Below are 19805 nucleotides of genomic sequence, written 5' to 3' on the forward strand. Positions count from 1 at the left end.
AACTGCAGTCTGCTCATATAATTTGTCATAAAAACATCTTTGCCATTCCCTCCAACCACTTTGCATAATATCTATATTTTATATGTGTGTGTGTGTATATATATTTGTATATATATATATATATATACAGGGAGTGCAGAATTATTAGGCAAGTTGTATTTTTGAGGATTAATTTTATTATTGAACAACAACCATGTTCTCAATGAACCCAAAAAACTCATTAATATCAAAGCTGAATATTTTTGGAAGTAGTTTTTAGTTTGTTTTTAGTTTTAGCTATTTTAGGGGGATATCTGTGTGTGCAGGTGACTATTACTGTGCATAATTATTAGGCAACTTAACAAAAAATATATATATACCCATTTCAATTATTTATTTTTACCAGTGAAACCAATATAACATCTCAACATTCACAAATATACATTTCTGACATTCAAAAACAAAACAAAAACAAATCAGTGACCAATATAGCCACCTTTCTTTGCAAGGACACTCAAAAGCCTGACATCCATGGATTCTGTCAGTGTTTTGATCTGTTCACCATCAACATTGCGTGCAGCAGCAACCGCAGCCTCACAGACACTGTTCAGAGAGGTGTACTGTTTTCCCTCCTTGTAAATCTCACATTTGATGATGGACCACAGGTTCTCAATGGGGTTCAGATCAGGTGAACAAGGAGGCCATGTCATTAGTTTTTCTTCTTTTATACCCTTTCTTGCCAGCCACGCTGTGGAGTACTTGGACGCGTGTGATGGAGCATTGTCCTGCATGAAAATCATGTTTTTCTTGAAGGATGCAGACTTCTTCCTGTACCACTGCTTGAAGAAGGTGTCTTCCAGAAACTGGCAGTAGGACTGGGAGTTGAGCTTGACTCCATCCTCAACCCGAAAAGGCCCCACAAGCTCAACTTTGATGATACCAGCCCAAACCAGTACTCCACCTCCACCTTGCTGGCGTCTGTGTCGGACTGGAGCTCTCTGCCCTTTACCAATCCAGCCACGGGCCCATCCATCTGGCCCATCAAGACTCACTCTCATTTCATCAGTCCATAAAACCTTAGAAAAATCAGTCTTGAGATATTTCTTGGCCCAGTCTTGACGTTTCAGCTTGTGTGTCTTGTTCAGTGGTCGTCGTCTTTCAGCCTTTTTACCTTGGCCATGTCTCTGAGTATTGCACACCTTGTGCTTTTGGGCACTCCAGTGATGTTGCAGCTCTGAAATATGGCCAAACTGGTGGCAAGTGGCATCTTGGCAGCTGCACGCTTGACTTTTCTCAGTTCATGGGCAGTTATTTTGCGCCTTGGTTTTTCCACACGCTTCTTGCGACCCTGTTGACTATTTTGAATGAAACGCTTGATTGTTCGATGATCACACTTCAGAAGCTTTGCAATTTTAAGAGTGCTGCATCCTACTGCAAGATATCTCACTATTTTTGACTTTTCTGAGCCTGTCAAGTCCTTCTTTTGACCCATTTTGCCAAAGGAAAGGAAGTTGACTAATAATTATGCACACCTGATATAGGGTGTTGATGTCATTAGACCACACACCTTCTCATTACAGAGATGCACATCACCTAATATGCTTAATTGGTAGTAGGCTTTCGAGCCTATACAGCTTGGAGTAAGACAACATGCATAAAGAGGATGATGTGGTCAAAATACTCATTTGCCTAATAATTCTGCACTCCCTGTATATATATATATATATATATATATATATATATATATATACATACACACACACACACACACACACACACATATATATATATATAAAATGTAGCAAGGCTGCTTGGATTTACCTGCTCATCTACACTGCCATGACCCGATGAACATTCCAACTCGCCTGACACTCTGGGTTCAGACATTTTTGCATCACTTCAAAGCAATAAGTCAGACAACTCTTTGCATTTTATAGTCTGATAACATTTACTAGAACAGTTTAAAGAAGATATTGTCACAAAGAGGAGGTAATAAATCTGCTGCATTTTAGGCAACAGCGCCAACTCAGCAAAGGAATTCTTCACAATAACACAAGTCAAGATATTTGCAGGTAAAACAGTGGAGTACTGCTAGTACAGTACAGTGGAGTACAGTGGCATCACTAGGGTTGGTGTCACCTGGGGCAGTAAAACATGGTGTCACCCCCTCCCCCCAATAATCTTTTCACATACAAACACTTCATTTAATGGCAACAGTAGTGCCATTAGCAACTATCAAGCAACTAGCAACTTTCTGCATTAATAACCCCCAGATTTCTAGAATAAAAAATTCAGCATCTGTACCAGTGTACATAATAATGACCCCAGCACTGGTGTCAGTTTCCGCACTAATAACTAATTTTCTCATTTTCTCCAATGATCCCCATCATTGGTGCAGTAGTTTCAATAATAACCCCCAGCAAATGTGGTCAGAGGCGATATGCTATTTTAAAACTGCAGCATGAAGGAGCTAATTAACACTGAAACTGACCACTAATACAGCACAAAATGGTTAATGTACTTATGCTGGCCACTGATGCATTAGTGATCCATGGCAGTGTTAATTAACCCCTTTGTGCTACATTAGTGTCCAGTGTCAGTGTTTAATTGACTCCTTCATGCTGCAGAGTTTTAAAATGGCATATTGCCACTGACCACCTTATTATTGCAACTACTGCACCAATGATGGGGATTCATGTGGAAAACCAATGGGGTTAGTTAAAAAAAAAAAAAAACCTTACTGATCCTTTAACATTGACACTGACCACTAATACAGCACAAAAGGGTTAATTACACTGCCACTGGCCACTACTGCAGTAGTGATCCATGGCAGTGTTAATTAACTAAACCAGTCATGCTGCAATACAAAGGGGTTAATTAACACTGCCATTAATCACTAATGCAGTAGTGGCCAGTGGCAGTGTAATTAACCCCTTTGTGCTGTATTAGTGGTCAGTGTCAATGTTAAAGGATCAGTAAAGATTTTTTTTTTTTTTTTTAAATAACAAGCATGTTAAGCCCTGTACACACGGGCAAGAATCTCGTCAAGATAAAAAAAGTTTTTCCTGACGAGATTCTTGGCAAGAATCTCTTGCTGCCCGAGTGTACTCTCCTTTCAAAAGAACCGCGGTTCTCTTGAAAGGAAAGAACGCAGTGACATCACTGCATACGACGCGCATGCGCTCGTCACATTCGATGCTGTCGCCGCCATCTTGCTGCACCCTACCTATGCCTAGGAAGCTACCGCGCATGCGTCAGTCATTTCGAGCATGCGCGGGTTTCCACGGCGACAGGCAAGTATACACACTCTCGGGTTTCTCGGCAGGAAAACTGCCGAGAATCTCACGACGAGAAAAATAGAGAACATGTTCTCTATTTTTCTCGTCTAGATTCAGGGCAGTTTTCTTCTCGAGAAACCTGAAAGCCTCGTACACACGCTCGGTATACTCGGCAAGAAAGCTCTGCCAGCAGTTTTCTTGCTGGTTCTTGCCGAGTAAACGGAGCGTGTGTACGAGGCTTAATACTTACCTCCACTGTGCAGCTCGTTTTGCACAGAGTGTCCCCGAACCTGGTCTTCTGGGGTCCCTCGGTAGCTGTCTCGGCTCCCCCCGCTAGAGCTTTCCACCCTTATGCAACCAAGCTCGCATGGTGGAAAGCTCTTGCTGGCGCTCTCCGTGATACAGTGGCGGCCATAGCAACCGACTGTATCACTCGGCCCCGCCCTCCGGCACTGCGTTATTGGATGTGATTGATGGCTGCGCTGCTTTCAATCCATCCAGTGTAGCCAATCAACGTCCAGGCTGAGAACCGAGAAGGATGACGGGGGCGAGCGCGGGACTTTCGAGGGGTCAGGAAAGTAAAACGGGGGCTCGGGGGCGATACTGTCGGATGTTTTTTCACCTTAATACATAGGATGCATTAAGGTGAAAAAACATTTACCTTTACAACCCCTTTAATTAACCCCTTTTGTTTTGCAGCATGAATGGGTTAATTAACACTGACACTGACCACTAATGCAGCACAAAGGTGTTAATTAACACTGCCATGGATCACTAATGCATCAGTGGCCAGTATAAGTACATTAACCCCTTCATGCTGCACATTACTGGGTAATGGAAGTGTTAGTTAATTAACCACTTCACCCCCAATTACAAAACCCACCACACTCCCCAAGGAGTTAACTAGTCCTGTGCACTCCATTTAAAATGCCTAAAAGCCTCTTCACACTTCGGAGTCTATTGTTTCTGAATGGACTCTCTTGGTTTTCTGGGCCCTCCAGCTGGTCTGACAGGCTTCGTCAGATCTAAGTCATCATCTTCCTCTTCATTTTTTCAGTAGCTTATTAAGTGAACAAGCTATTTTAGTGAATCACGTGCCAAATCTTCTGTAATAATAGCACAATCCCAGAAATTACCTAAGCTCAGTCACATTAGTAGACCTCGGCCAGGAGGTGACAGCTTCTAGCTTCTGGGGGACAGGGACCACTCTGTTGGCAGAGACAATGTGGTCAAGGTAGTTGCCCGATAAAACTGGCACTTCTCCAGAGCTTCCACCCCCTCGTCATGGAGTCTCTTCCGGACCTTCTCTAAGCACTCTTCGTGTTCTTTCAAGGTCTTACCAAAGACAATGATGTCTAGATACACCAACACTTTGATCAGGTTCACATCGCCCACGGTCTTCTCCATTTAGTCTTTGGAAGGTGGCAGGGGCACCAGATAGGCCTTGAGGCATGCTGTCGAGTTAAAAGAATCCCACGAGGTAATAAAAGTGGTCTTCTTCCAATCCTCAGGATGCATGGGGATTTGGTAACACCCACTCTTCAAGCCCAGCACACTGAACCATTTTGTCCCTAACAGGCTCTGCAAGGCATATTCGATACTTGGGGTGGTATATTGGTTGGGAATGGTCCTTCCGTTCAGCGTCCGGTAGTCAATATACAGCCTCGGTGACCCATTCTTCTTCCGTACCACCACTATCGGGGAAGCATATGGACTTTGGGACTCTCGGATGATGCCTGCTCTCTTCAGTTCTGCCAGTTGTTCACGCAGGTCTTCCAAGTTCCCTAAAGGAATCCATCGGACTCTCTCTGAGCGGCTTATCTTCTTGACTTGTAGAGGGATCCGGGGTTTGGCGCTCTTTGCACACTGCACATTAAACTCACTCTTCGAGAATGCAGCCTGCCATCTCAGGAGCTGAGTCTTGGCTATTTCTTTCCATTCAGGTGAGAGAGGAGTGTTCTTCAGATAGAACTTTAACAGGGATCCCATTCTTTGCTCTCCCCTCCAAATCAGACGGTGAGACTGGGGTGGCTGGATTCACATGTCCCAGCAACATCCGAGCTGACATCTTCACTGGAGAGGCTGTTATGTTGTGGACACTAACCAAGATCTTCCCGTGACTTCTTTGCAACGCTTTGGTTGAAAGCACTTCGGGAATGCTCTACTCCCATGTCTTCTCTCTGTTCGTCCACTTCGAGGACCATGAAAGATCCCGGTTGCTTCCACTTTAGCATGATAGAGGCTCGTAAACAGGCCCCTTCACCAGGCTGTAACACCTTCTCAAACCGGTCCAAGCGCCAGATCTTTCTCACTCCTTCAGCTGGGGCCTTCTGTTCTTGTAACAGGTTTTTGGTAGTCTTGTCTCAACATGGAGTGCACAGTTGTATTTGAAGTGTCCGGCTCCAGAACAAGAGGTGTCAACAGTCTTCTGACAAGATCAGTGTTGGTCCCTAGGATGAGAGAACTCTTACTGACCCCTAGTGGGTGAGGACAGACCACTGCCAAAGTGTCAAAAGTCTCAGCTTTCCCAGCCATGGAGGGATCAAAGATCAGCTTGACTGGTAGATAGCCATCATAGGGGATGTTCTGAGTCCCAATGCCCCATATCGCCTGCTCTTCCAACTTCTGCAATGGCAGGTGCTTGTCATAGAAGTCTCTAGAGAAGGATCCAGTATCCAGAAGAGCCTTGGTGTACATTCCCTCTACTTGGATGGGGACAACAAGAAAAGGTCTCACCAGCTTGTCAGGGAACTTGGAGGAAGTGGTGGCTTGTATCCACGATCCTTTCTTGTAGAAATTCTGATCCGGCTTAAGTCTATGCTGAGTTCTGGGAGTCTGGTGTGCACTGACTCTCCAATGCCAGACAGCATGTGTCAAAGGAAAGGAGACACTGGGTCGCTCAGAGGCAACAACGGGAGTCTTCTGCAAAGGTTTGGACTTTCGCGGCTGTCTCCTTGCGTTGTTATTTTTCTTGGAGCTAGCTCTGACACACCCACCAATGTTCCATTCCTCCACAGTTGAAGCAGATTACTTGATTTGCTGGCTTCTCCATCTGAGCAACCGTAGAGTTTGAGGACTTCTTGGACTCAACGGTCAGCAGGGCCATCATCTCTATCAGCTGCGACACCTGAGTCTTAAGGAGCTCAACCTCAGGGTCGCTATCCGCTGCACTGGCCACTCTGATTCCAACAATAGATTCCACCCTCTGACTCTTCTTGCTTTCAAGCATGGCCTCCTCTTCCCACACAATCCGGATCAGATCTCACTACTTCAAGATGCCACCATCTTGCTGGGTCCTCAGCAGGAGCGTGATGGGGGTCCAAGGGCTGGGCACCTCTCAAGACTTTGTTGGGCATGGACCTCATCCACCTTAGGGGGGTCTAAAACTTTCTTCAACAAGCTTTGGTGCATAATCTTGTCCAACCGTCTCATGTAGTCAGATAACTTCTCTCCCTCATTTTGGTAGGTGTGTTGCAACTTGTATGAGATCAGAAACCACCTCTGTATGCCCAAACGCATCCCACTGAATGTTTAGATAGTCCTGGGCGATATAATTTTGCTTGCTGAGCTTCAAATTGCGGATGGCTTCTGAGGCAGGCCCTCCTTAAACTCTCTGTGATTGTTCTTGTGGGTCTCAGGAATGTCTCATTCATCCAAGGCCTGGGTGGCCTGGTCCAGCCACTCTTCAAAATTGCCCTCCCCTGTAGGCACTGTCTGCCTTCCAGAAAAGACCCTGAGTTTGGGATACCCAGTTCCAGAGTAGGTTGGAGTGTCTTTCTGGCATTTTGACACACAGTCTCCCAGGGCAGCAAAGAACTCTGGGCCAATGTTGGCCAGAGGGGTCGCAGAAGGGACATCTTTCTCTGTAGGCTTGACTTGGCTAGAACTGGCAGGACACATGTCTTGTGTGTTTAGCTGGGTGAGACAGAAGTCAGTCTTGTTAGCCAATTGCACACTGGTCCCTCAATTTTTTGGGGGAAATACTTGCTTCCATTCTAGCAGCGTGTAGGAGGTCCCATGGTCTGGTTTAACATTAATCGCCTACACCTTCATTTCTGGGGACAACGTCTTCACTGCCTGACTGATTTGATTTTCAGTCCAGGTCTCCCCAGGGAGCTCGATCACCACACTCGACTCTGAGTGGATGCCTTCTTTTTCACACCACTGGATCAAGGCAGCAGGGTCCATCCTGGTGCTTACAAGGATGCTGTCTGAAGAAGTTGACTGCAGAATAGCAGGACAAGGCCTTGTAAACGTCTTCACCGGCAGTTGGAGCTCACAGAAGTCACTAAATTCTCATCCAGCTAAAAGGCAATCACTAGGCAGCACAGAGGATTTGATCTGGCAGTAACAGGTCCTCTCTGCGCTTCCAAACTATAATGTCTACCTACAGTGTTCAAAAGTGGGTAGTGTGACCGCAAAGTGGGCAGTTTGCCCTTTCACCAGTCCTGTGACCAAAGGAGGGATGTCCTGGCAGGTAGTACTTCAGCGGTCCGCCTGGTCACCTTGCGACACGGTCACCTCTTGCCCTCCGATGCACTGGAGGTCTCTCTTGTGGGACGCCCGTCTCACAGCAGTCTCTGGAACCATCCCTGGCCTCTTTTGGCAGGATGGCTTCTCGGAGGATCCCAGCAGTTCCCTTGGATATGTCCGTTGGCCTCATCATGATCTCCCATCAGAGTTCTCAAAATGGAGTCTTTAGCCAGTCCCTTCTTTTGCAGAGCAGGCTGGGATTTGTAGTTCCAACCCCTTTGAGCATAATGAGGCAGTTTGGTGATGGAACTCCATGTCCCAGAGTGATTGTCTGCTGCTGGCCTCCTAATTGGATCCCCCTCTCTGCCAATAGGGACACAGGGGAGAGAGCAGTGCGGGCAGAAGTCTGTGTGCGAGCACCGCTCGCATTACATTGGAGTCAGTGAGGAGAAAAAGGGAGAGTGGAAACCCCCCCCCCCCCGCAAGAGCTGGCAGACGTGCTCTCCCTGTATGAAGAGCCTGTGTGCATTCTGGCAGCGGACAGCTTGGTAAGGTACTTGCTATGATCACTAAAGCATAAGACCGTGGCTCAATATACCCACCCCTATTATTAAGCCCTGGTGGACAGGGAGAAAACATGCCAGGGGTCATGGCCCGAGAAGCGGCATTGACTGAGGCTTTCACATATATACATCCATACTAGGATCAGCTATGGTGAGGGGCGGTCTTATGCTTCATCCCTCTCACTTGATGATTTTTCTTATGCTGGCAGCTCTACTATCCTAAATGCAACTGGGGCCCTATGCCTCAGCCTGGAGCAGCACCACCAAGCCCTCGTGACCTACACTAAAGTTGTCCCGCCAGGTGAGCCAAGGTCCAGAGCCATACTGAACCGGGACATAGAAGTCCTTTCCATGCAGTGTGATTTCCATACTGATTTGCTGAATTTGATGAGAGGGCCTTGTGGCCATAATGTATAGCCATTAGAGGGGCAGAGCCCTTAGGAATTGCCCACACAGCTGTCCTATAGTCCGTTACTCCTTGCAGGCCTTACTGTGACTGTTCTCATGTGCACCAGCAGTATTATTGGGCCCCAGTGTTAGCTGGCTGAAGATCAATGACTAAAGAAGGTCCATTTACAGCATGAGGAACCTTTTTTAGGATAGTTTATTGGTAAAGGAATCCTAAATATTTGCTATGGGCCACAAGCTCAAATGTATTTATTTTTTCTTATGAAGGCATTTCAAAATAAACCTTATTTTTCTTATTTTCTTTTAGGCTATGGGACAATTGCCCCCAGAACACCAGGTGGACAGATGTTCTGTGTGGTCTATGCACTGTTTGGAATCCCCTTCAATATCATTGTTCTCAGTCAAATTGGTAAAAATCTCTCCCTTTGGTGTAAACTATTTGCAAAGTTTTGGGCAAAAAAAGGAATAAAAAAGGTGAGGTGTGTGTGTGTGTGTGTGTTTGTTTCTTTTTGTTTTTTTTGTTTTATTATTTCTGCCTGTATTCCTTCTTCCAATACTCATTATAATAAAAAAAAAAAAAAGCAACAACACTATCCAAGGGATACTTTTTCTACTTTGATCAGTGTTAAAGGGTTTGTAAAGGATTTTTTTTTATCTTAATACCTTCTTTTACCTTAATGCAGTGCTGTTTTCATGTCCTCATTGTTCGTTTTTGCTCTCAAGTTGCTGTAATTATTCTCTGATCTCCACACTTCCTGGTTGTCTGTTTCCTGATAACCACACTACTGGGAGCTTTCTCTCTGTGGTCACTAATCAAGGAGGTGTGACTACTGTGTGTCTAAAACCCCTCAGCACCAATCAGTTTCGTTTTCCAAACCATCACTGCCCTGTATTGGCTCTGTGGCTCTGTACAGCAGAGGCAGGAAACAACATGCAAAAACGAAACTAGAAACTACAGGTACATTATATGATTGATTTGTATCTATTTTTAATAGTTTTTAAAAGGAATCAGTTAACTATTATGTCTCTATACCCTGTAAAGAGTCATTTCAGCAAAAAAATATTTTTTATTTACAACTCCTTTAAAGCGGGAGTTCACCCATTTGTAAAAAAAAAAAAAATCTCCCCTTAGCTTCCTGCTCGTTCGGTCTAGGGGAATCGGCTATTTGTATTAAAATATGAGCTGTACTTACCCGTTTTCGAGCTGCATCTTCTTCCGTCGCTTCCGGGTATGGGTCTTCGGGAGCCGGCGTTCCTTCTTGATTGACAGTCTTCCGAAAGGCTTCCGACGGTCGCATCCATCGCGTCACTCGTAGCCGAAAGAAGCCGAACGTCGGTGCGGCTCTATACTGCGCCTGCGCACCGACGTTCGGCTTCTTTCGGAAAATCGTGACGCGATGGATGCGACCGTCGGAAGCCTCTCGGAAGACTGTCAATCAAGAAGGAACGCCCATTCCCGAAGCCCATACCCGGAAGCGACGGAGAGGATGCATCTCGTAAACGGGTAAGTACTGCACATATTTTAAAATAAACAGCCGATTCCCCTAGTAAAAACGAGCAGGAAGCTAAGGGGGAAAAGTGCCCTCTAAGGGTGAACCCCCGCTTTAAGTAAAAAAAAATGATTGCACTTTTTTTTTAACGTGACACAAAAATCATTTAATGAACAAAATAGAAGTTTAACTATTAGTGGTACGAAAAATAGAAATAAAATATCAGGAAAATAGTTAAAGAAAATAAGTTAATTAAGGTTGGTTGGGGTAAACTATAAGGGGTTAAATAGTAACAAATGTTGTTTAAACTCCCTAATTGCTTCACTCATTAAAATGCTGCTAGGGTTCCTAAACACCCAGAACACACTTGGCCATCTAGATTGAAATATTATATAAAAATACAATTAAAATCACAAATTATAAACCAACTACAATTCTAAAATGTGTGGGAAATTTGAGCTACTACTGGAGATAAGAATGGATGTGCAAAATAACAAAAAATACAACCGAAGTTCAGTGCTACAGTATATTGGTCTACAGGATTCTTCTTAGGAGGATAGCAGCTGTTACTACACAGAAGAACTAGGGCAGTGGTTCTCAACCCTGTCCTCAAGTACCCCCAACAGTCCATGTTTGCAGGTTTTCCTTTATCTTGCACAAGTGCTTTTAAATTAGATTCAATGGCTTGGTTATGTAGGAGAGCCATTTTATCTAAGAGAAATTCCCAAAACATGGCCTGTTGGGGGTACTTGAGGACAGGGTTCAGAACCACTGACCTAGGGCACACTTTGGAAGACCTGGGGCCAGGGCAGGACTTAGGGTGATGGGGGCCCCTGGGCTTGAGTGTTGAAGGGGCCCCCTGGATGGAGCCGAGAATTGGGGGGGGTCGAAGTTGTTGAGGGGGCGAATTGAAGTTGTTGAGCGGGGGGGCGCATTAAAGTTGTTGAGTGGGGGGGGCGCATTAAAGTTGTTGAGCGGGGGGGGGGGGGTGCCTCTCACCTGTGCACGGAATGTGTCGTCTCTCTTCCCTTCAGCAGACATCCACACACATACACACCACTCCACTTCCTCCTGGGGGGGGGGGGGGTTTTGAGCGGGGGGGAATGCCTCTCACCTGCAAATTGAGAAAAAAAAAAAAGACAAAATAAATAAAAATATATTAGCCATCCGGGGCCCTGGGGACCTCTGGGCCCTTTAATAAAAAGAAACCTCTGGGCCCTTTAATAAAAAAAAAAAACATTTTTAAAAAATACATAAAAAACACACACACACACACACATTATATATATATATATATATATATATATATATATATATATATATATATATATATATATATATATAACATATTTTTTTTATAAAAAATAAATTAAAAAAGGGGGGTTGCCGTCCGGGGGCCATTGAGCCCAGTCAAGCCCAATGGTAAGTCCGGCCCGGCCTGGGGCACTTGCCCTGGATGCCAGGTGTCAAGCAAAGACCATGCTGAAGAAAGAAGTTAAAAAGCCTTGTCTAAGTGTTGGGCTGTTATGACTGGGGGGGCAAAGAACTCTCTCCCTGCCCCCACATGACAGTGCTGGACCATATATATATATATACATACACACACACACACATTTTTTTTATATATTCTCATTTGTGTATAGGCATTTAAATAAATATTCATACAAATTCTTGACAATTAGGAAATACAATATTTCCTGGGCCATTGTTTTCGCAGAACGATTACAGAATTACAGGCAGGCCAATGCAGAATATCAGTGCATTTTATAGGAAATCTGGAGCATTAAAACAAATGAGAGATGCTATTGCTGGCCTCCTGATTTCCTGTAATAAAAGCTCTTTTAGAGTAATGATTAACAGCACTTTTTCTTTTCTCTTAGAAAACAGCAAAGGTCCTGACAATCATATTTTTCCTTGTGATGGGAATTATCGTATTTCTTGCAATCCCACCCCTGGTATTTATAACCACTGAGAGTTGGTCATATGAGGAAGGATTATATTATGCCTTCATTACATTGAGCACCATCGGCTTTGGGGATTTTGTAGTAGGATCTGGTATGTAACCCTTTTCGCAACTAATCAGTGACACACTTTAAGGAGAAACTGTCACCTTGAACATTCAGCACAATGTAACAATGTCTTCAGAGAACATTCCCAATATACTTCATACTTACCTGTGTTCCCTCGCAGCTCCTTGTTCCTTTGAAGGCAGTAATGAAATTAGCTATTTCCCTAGACCGAGACACTGTTATAGGGTAAGGTGACCAGATTTTTAAAATGAAATCCGGGGACATATTTTTTCTTTACTAGTAATGGCAACAATCAGCGACTCTCTGCCCGTCATCGCCTGCCTCACAGCCTCTCAAGTATTAGGCCCCGTAGGAGAATGGATGGACAGCCGCACTCCAAAAAGTCTTGTTGAAAAAAGACGTGCTCTTTATTGTAAAAAGGAAAAAATGCACAGCACACAACAGCATACAGTGGGATAGACAGCTGACGCGTTTCGCATTAACAACTAATGCTTAGTCATAGCTATGACTAAGCATTAGTTGTTAATGCGAAACGCGTCAGCTGTCTATCCCACTGTATGCTGTTGTGTGCTGTGCATTTTTTCCTTTTTACAATAAAGAGCATGTCTTTTTTCAACAAGACTTTTTGGAGTGCGGCTGTCCATCCATTCTCCCACCTGCTTAATTCTATGCATTGCCAGCACCCGTGTGATTCCTGAGTGGACATTGATTACCTGCCTGTGCTCACCTGGAGCGGCGGTCTCCCTACCTATTTGGCCCCGTACACACGACCGAGGAACTCGACGTGCCAAACACATCGAGTTCCTCGTCGAGTTCAGTGTGGAAGCCGACTTTTCCCATTGACTAACGAGAAAATAGAGAACATGTTCTCTTTTCGGCCCGAAGAGTTCCTCGTCGGCTTCCTCGCTGAAAAGTGTACACACGACCGAGTTTCTCGCCAGAATCCAGCTCCGACCGAGTTTCTGGCTGAATTCTGCCGAGAAACTCGGTCGTGTGTATGGGGCCTCACTCTTCGGGCCCCGGCTACTAATGGATGGGGAGCGGAGGAAGATCACTCCACCAGGGAAGGCAAGGAGATAGGCAGGTGCCTGGCCAGGATTTGAGCCAAGGCAGAAGAACATGCAAGCGAAGCTGAATGGGCATGCGCCCGAAACTGAAGAAATATTCCCTCCGCTCCGACCAGCACATGATCATCAGAAAGGGGCACAGATAATGGGAAAAATACAACCCCCTTATGCTAGTAGGCACAGCGGAGCGGGGGTGTGTACTGTGTAATTCTATTTTTTTTATTTTAATTCTGCACTGACTGTCTTTGAAATTGCCCCTGCCCCCTATTAAATCCAATCTGGGGACAAAACCAGGGACAGATTTGGTCCGGGGACAGTGTCCTCAATCAGGGGACTGTCCCCTGAAACTGGGGATGTCTGGTCACCCTATTATAGGGGAGCGTCTCACATGTCCCGTCCCCCCCCCCATATTCCCAGAAGTGATGGGTGATGCCTACTTTAATGTAGCACGTTGCTTAGAGGGAGCACTGGTAAGATGAGAAGATGGTTGTGGGGTGCCTTTTGCAGAGTTATATTTTCACCTGTATGGCCAAGGTGAGACGGCCACCATAAGGCTTAAAAAATCTAAAACCTACAAAATAGAGGAATGCAAATCACAACAATCACTTGCTCAGATTTCAGTTTAAAGCAGACAAAGTGATAGGCTGCTGGTTGTTGGCAATGGTTATTTTGTACATGTTTAGTAAGACCATGGGGGATACTGCTCTAGCACCCTCTAGTTAAATAGGTGCTAGAGAAGGAGAGTAGGAAAATGTAGGCAGGCCTAGCTGGTAGCTAGGCCTGTTTGTGTTCATTCTGGGCTTGGAGTGGCTCAGGACAGGGCTGGGTGACTCGCAGGCAGAATCACTGTCACCTCCCTCTACTTTCTAGAAGGTCCAGGAAAAAGAGGAGGGGAGGTGGAGTTGCCTAGGATATTCTAAGGAGCTTTGAACAATCCCCACTTAGCTGTCCTGGAGTCCAGAGATATTGGCAGCCGAAGGCAAGCAATCACTCGTCTCTCGGCTATCCCTGCCGCCATCCTCGGCGAGGGAATCGGGAAGTGAATCGCTGGTTCCCTACTGCACATGCGCGAGTAGCTCGGTGCCTTCTCACTGGTCGCCTGAACTTGTGCGTTTCCCAGAACACGGGGGGGGAGGACGGGAAATGGCGTAGACCCCCGTGGGAGTTAATGCCAGAAGTGGGTGAAAATACCTAGACAGGTATCTGCACCCCCCTCCCCCCTGAAAGGTGCCAAATGTGACACCAGAAGGGGGGAGGGTTTCAAAAAGCGGAAGTTCCATTTTTGCCGGAGAGAAGACTGGAGTGTATATAGAAGTCCCGAGCAAGTTGTGCTAAATTATTCTTGGGCATTCCATAATTTCCCATTCCCATCAATTAAAAAAAACAAAAACAAAGCTTATGGACTGTTCTATCTCTCTGAGTGTCTGAGAGATGGATGTTGGGCTGGGCAGCGTGACGGCTGAACCACAACATTCAGCAGCCCATACGGGGGCATGACTACACTGCTTTCTGAACTCCACTATACACATGAGTAAAAAATAATTACTCCACACTATGGCCTGCATTTACAGCTCCTTCATAAAATGCAGCCAGGGTGTGGCACTTATGGTATGTTACAAAGTTCTCTCTGCTTAACATTGCAGAGGGAACCCCTGTGTTTGCAGGAAAGTCAGGTCACATGACTTTGACAGATCATGTGACCAAACTCTCTTCTTGGCCTTTTTTCTCCTTCATTTTAATCTTGTTAAGAAAACGGGGGGAAAAAAAAGATGGCCAGCACACAGATTTTACCACAGGATGTAGACATTGCAGTGGCACTTTTTCCTTGGGATACAGGCAAGTATACATCTGGGGCATGGGAAGGTGGACTATTTTTTATGTTGGTATCAGAATAGGGTACTCACCAAGGCTGAGAGCGGTTCGCTGTTATGACTTAGCGCAGTCCGCCCCCTGGAGGTGGTACAGAGGGTGGATGGCACAAAGAGGCACAAGCTACCAGCAGGCAGGGTAGCGCTTGCATGGAAGTCCTGTAGAACTGGAGCAGGGACCGATGGGTATCAGGATCCAGCAGGAGAAGTCAGGTAGAAAGTCCGGAGCAGGCTGAGGATCAAACATAGGTAAGCAGACAATCCAGGTCACAGGCTGGGGGTCAAGGCACTGGAGACAGGAGTCAAGACTGGGTCACAAGCAGAAGGTCAAGGTACAGGATACTGAAGGTGAATCTGGGTCACAGGCAGAGGGTCAAACACAGGAGACAGGAATAAAGTCCGTAAAACAAGCCAAGGTCAGGTCCAGGAGAAGATCAGAGTAGGTCAGGGTCAATCTGGGTCACAGCAGGTAATCAATCACCAGGAACTCAGGTACAGGAAGCTGAAGACAAACCAGCAATTCCTCTGAGCACTTGCTCAACTTTATAGGCAGCCAGGAAGTCATGTGGTGCGTGTCATGTGACGGCCAGTCTGCAGCTGAAGGTTTCTCTGAAAGCTCGAACTGTCAACTTTGCTGCCATCTAGTGTTCAAAGTATAATATGTTTATTTATAATATGTTTCTCTGACAGTTGGGAAGAAGGGAGCAGAAAAGATAAGTACCGTATTTATCGGCGTATACCGCATACTTTTTTGCCCTGAAATTCAGGGCAAAATCGTGGGTGCACGATATACGCCGATACCCGCTTCCCGCGCCGAGTTTGAACTACTGCGCCGGCATATACCGAGCGCAGTACACTCGTGTATAGTCGGGCAGGCTCGGCTCCTCTCGCAGTCACGTCCTGGACGTAGAGGACGCACAGGACGTGACCGCGAGAGGAGACGAGCCTGCCCGACTATACACGAGTGTACTGCGCTCGGTATATGCCGGCGCAGTAGTTCAAACTCAGTGCGGGAAGCGGAGATCGAGCAGGGAGGACACCGCAGAAGGACGCCGGACCCGACGAGGACACCACCGAAGCCGCAGCCGGACGCCAGACCCGTTGAGGCCGCCGATGGACGCCGCGCAAGACACCAAAACTGTAAGTACTAAAATCTTTTTTTCACAGGAATACGGGTCCATTTTAGGGGTGCGCGCCGGAGCGCGCAATACCCCGATAAATACGGTATGTTTCCTGTAAAAGTGCCCTTATCCCTAAAGACTTAACCAGTCAATGTAGGGTTTCCACCCTGTAGCCTGAAAGGTGAAGATTTACTATTTTCAAAAAATGTATAACAGTTGACAGTTAGTAAATATGTAATGATTGTATTCAGCTTATGAATCTTTTTATTTTCCAGGCTTTTATATGTTTCTCCACACTGCCTTACCCTCTCAACCCTACATGCTGGTTACTATTTGTAATATCAAGTGGCTGGCTTCAAATTCCCTTTACTAACCATTGACATTCCACTTTTATTTTTTGGGAAGGCTTCGTCCTTAATGCCCAACTCTGGCAAATTTAGATTTTTTTATATTTTTTTTTATCATAGAGGGGATAGCATTGCAGCGCTGGCCTGGGTTGAGCCTGAAATTGGGCTTTAATTCTCTTATTTTTTATTTGTAGGACAGAGACGCAAAAAGCCATTTGATGGGTTCCGTGCCTTGGTGTGTTTCTGGATCATATTTGGTCTTGCGTGGCTTTCTCTTCTGATTAACCTGCTGATTTCACTTTTAGAGGATACCGAAAAGAAAATACTTAAAGATCTACGTAAGAAAGTAAAACAGAGGAAAGAAAGAAGCCAGGGGAATGCTTTACAAGAGTTGGTCCAAAAGCCTGAACCCAAACATGAAACCAGTGTGATTTGATTATGGAGATTTTAGTATGTTCTATATTGTGTGTCTAACACATTTCAAAAGTCTAAACTTTGATGCTTACCTTTGAACTACAATGCAGGAGAAAAGTCAAGACAAGTTGCTTCTTCCATATGAACAATGCTTCAGCATACAGGATTTTTTGTTTCTTTGGCTGTCATCATTGAAAATTGGTTGGATCTAGGAAATCTGTCCAATCTACTCGCCAGACCTTGCCCTCAGGTGCTTTAACTATTCCTAAGATTGAAAGATTACTTGTAAGGAAGGAATTTTGGAAGTGATGATGAAGTCGTGATATGAGGAGAATTGGGTTAAAATGTATCTAAACCCAAGAACAGAAATACCATTTTTTAATCTTCCCAGTCCTCAGATATGGGGACTGCACTACTTTCTCTTATTTTGTTTCTCCCCTAAAGCCCCTTTCACATGAAGCGGACTCCATCCAGTGGATCTGCCTGTTCAGCGTGGGAACTCTCTGCCAGTGGCGGCTGGTGCTAAAAATGTTTGGGGGGGCGCCACTCCTCCAGGTCCTTACCTGCCCATCCTCGGCTGTCATGGCTCCCAATACCCAGACACACTATACACAGAGCAAACACTGTACACTATACACAGAGCACAAACTGTATATTATACACAGAGCACACACGGTATATTATACACAGAGCACCCACACTATACATAGAGCGATCACTATACACAGAGCGATCACTATACACATAGGTGGAGGGGATCCAGCAGCACTCATATTAATTATATTAGCACCTAAATCAGTAAGGATGAATTGCCCTGTAATGTGATGGAGTTGGCAGGGGCAAAGAACAGCAGCGTGACAGACAGACTGCCAGTACTCTGATATCAGGCGATCACAAATCGGCTGATATCAGAACTGCAAAAGTGCAGTGCAATGCAGAGCATAGGTGGCTGTCCTTACTGGAGCTTGTTCCTATTCCTCCATCCCCTGCACCACCCGGTCTGCACGCCAGTCCAACACACAGCATAGTAAATGATGGCCGGCAAACCAGAAGTGACGACGCAAAAAGCGTCGTCCTCCGGTCCCTTCAAATCAAACACAGACAAGGAGCCAAAGGGACAAATTAGTATAGAGTGGGGAGTGTTCAAGGCGCATCCTTTGTGCCCTGCACACGCCCTAAACATGGGCAAATCAGCTTCCCAGCTTGCAATCAGCTGATTGCAAGCTGGGAAGCTTCCCATAGACCACCGTGTGTCCGGCGCCTGGTCACACTTAAAGTGACCACTTTTTTTTTTATGAGAATAGCTTGGGGGGCGCGGCGCCTGTGTGCCCCCTATGGATAGTCTGCCACTGCTCTCTGCTGAATCCTGCTGAGCAGGCGGATGACAGAACACAGCCTGCTCTCCTCTATGTGGTCATCTGATCCGATTCGCCAGACGGATGAGGAACAGATCCCTATCCATATGTTTTTTGGCGGCCCGGAATCGGATTGGATGCCAGGGGGTGTCAGTGGACACATGATGCATGGTTTCTATCTGGTCTGCCTGCAAAACGGACAGGTGAACCCAATCAGAACATTCGTATTTAGGGGGCCTACGTTTTAATTTGGTGATTCTGTTGAATTCATTGTTCCAGTCCTAGTCCCCATCTCTATAACATAGGTGCATGTATTCTGTAGTCCACAGAGATTGTAATGCAACTGCGAAAGAACTCAGCCCAGGCAAAACGCACAGCATGTTATTGACTCACCAGATTTTTGGGGTGACCACTAAGTATTTGTTCATTGTTAGGCCTGGAATGCAGAAGACCTGCATTCCAGGCATTAAACTCTGAATTCCTAGGGCCATAAACGTGAGTGCCACCCCTGTTCAGCTTTAGCCTGCCAAAGACTTTGACATGCTGCAGGGTTGGATGCTGCACCTGTCCCTCCTGCAGCACTGAAAAGCCATGAGGGTTGCACAGCAGACACACATGGTCCTTTTATACAAGGATTCTTAGGGTTTGCACAAACCTTTAAGGAGATAAGTTGAAAAATAAAATGTCAGGCTATGGATTTTTGGATCACTCCTCATGTTATCTTTAACCCTTCGAATTGGAAAATACAAATAAAAAACTACTATGAAAATTACCCCAAAGAATATGACTCCATTACACTCCATCCTGAACTGAAAAAAAACATGGCAAATTATTAAAGAAAACTTTGATCTAAACGTCCTTCCAACAAATAAAAAAAACAATTCGGCCCCTTTCACACTGGGCGCGGGAGGTGAGCTGGCGGTATAGCGGCGCTATTTTTAGCGCCGCTATACCGCCATTGTTGGCGCGATATTCGGCCAATAGCGGTGCAGTTTTAACCCCCGCTAGCAGCCGAGAAAGGGTTAAAACCACCCGCAAACCGCTGCTACAGGGCGGTATAGCCGCACTGTCCCATTGATTTCAATGGGCAGCAGCGGTAAAGGAGCGGTAAACACACCGCTCCTTCATCGCTCCAAAGATGTGGCTAGCAGGACTTTTGGAGCGGTCGGGCTTTCACACTGAAGACTGCAGGGCAGGATTTTATTCAGGCGTTATTTAGGACCTATTTTTAGGGCCTAACTCCTAAAAATAACTCCTGAAAAACTCCTTGGTGTGAAAGGGGCCTAACTCTTGATGGCAACTTCTACCAAACAGTATTAGGTTTGATATATATACATTCTGACTGCTATTAAAATGCCTCCCCCACAGCACTGGCAACTTCAAGCTTACAGTTGCTGCTCCATCCTCCACCA

The 19805-nt window shown here is 45.6% G+C and overlaps 1 protein-coding gene across 2 annotated transcripts in view; it reads left to right on the forward strand.

Moving 5' to 3' along the window:
- Nucleotides 1-17668, forward strand: part of LOC120921166 (potassium channel subfamily K member 16-like) — a 74066-nt gene extending 56398 nt beyond the window's left edge. For both annotated transcript variants that reach the window (XM_040333873.1, XM_040333875.1), the window contains exons 4-6: nt 9009-9175; nt 12072-12246; nt 16819-17668. In XM_040333873.1, coding sequence (XP_040189807.1) covers nt 9009-9175; nt 12072-12246; nt 16819-17060 — 584 coding nt within the window. In that variant the 3' untranslated portion in view covers nt 17061-17668. The remainder of the gene's footprint in view (nt 1-9008; nt 9176-12071; nt 12247-16818) is intronic.
- The last annotated feature ends 2137 nt before the right edge of the window (nt 17669-19805 follow it).

This window comes from Rana temporaria, chromosome 13 (genome assembly GCF_905171775.1).
Source record: "Rana temporaria chromosome 13, aRanTem1.1, whole genome shotgun sequence".
NCBI lineage: Eukaryota > Metazoa > Chordata > Amphibia > Anura > Ranidae > Rana > Rana temporaria.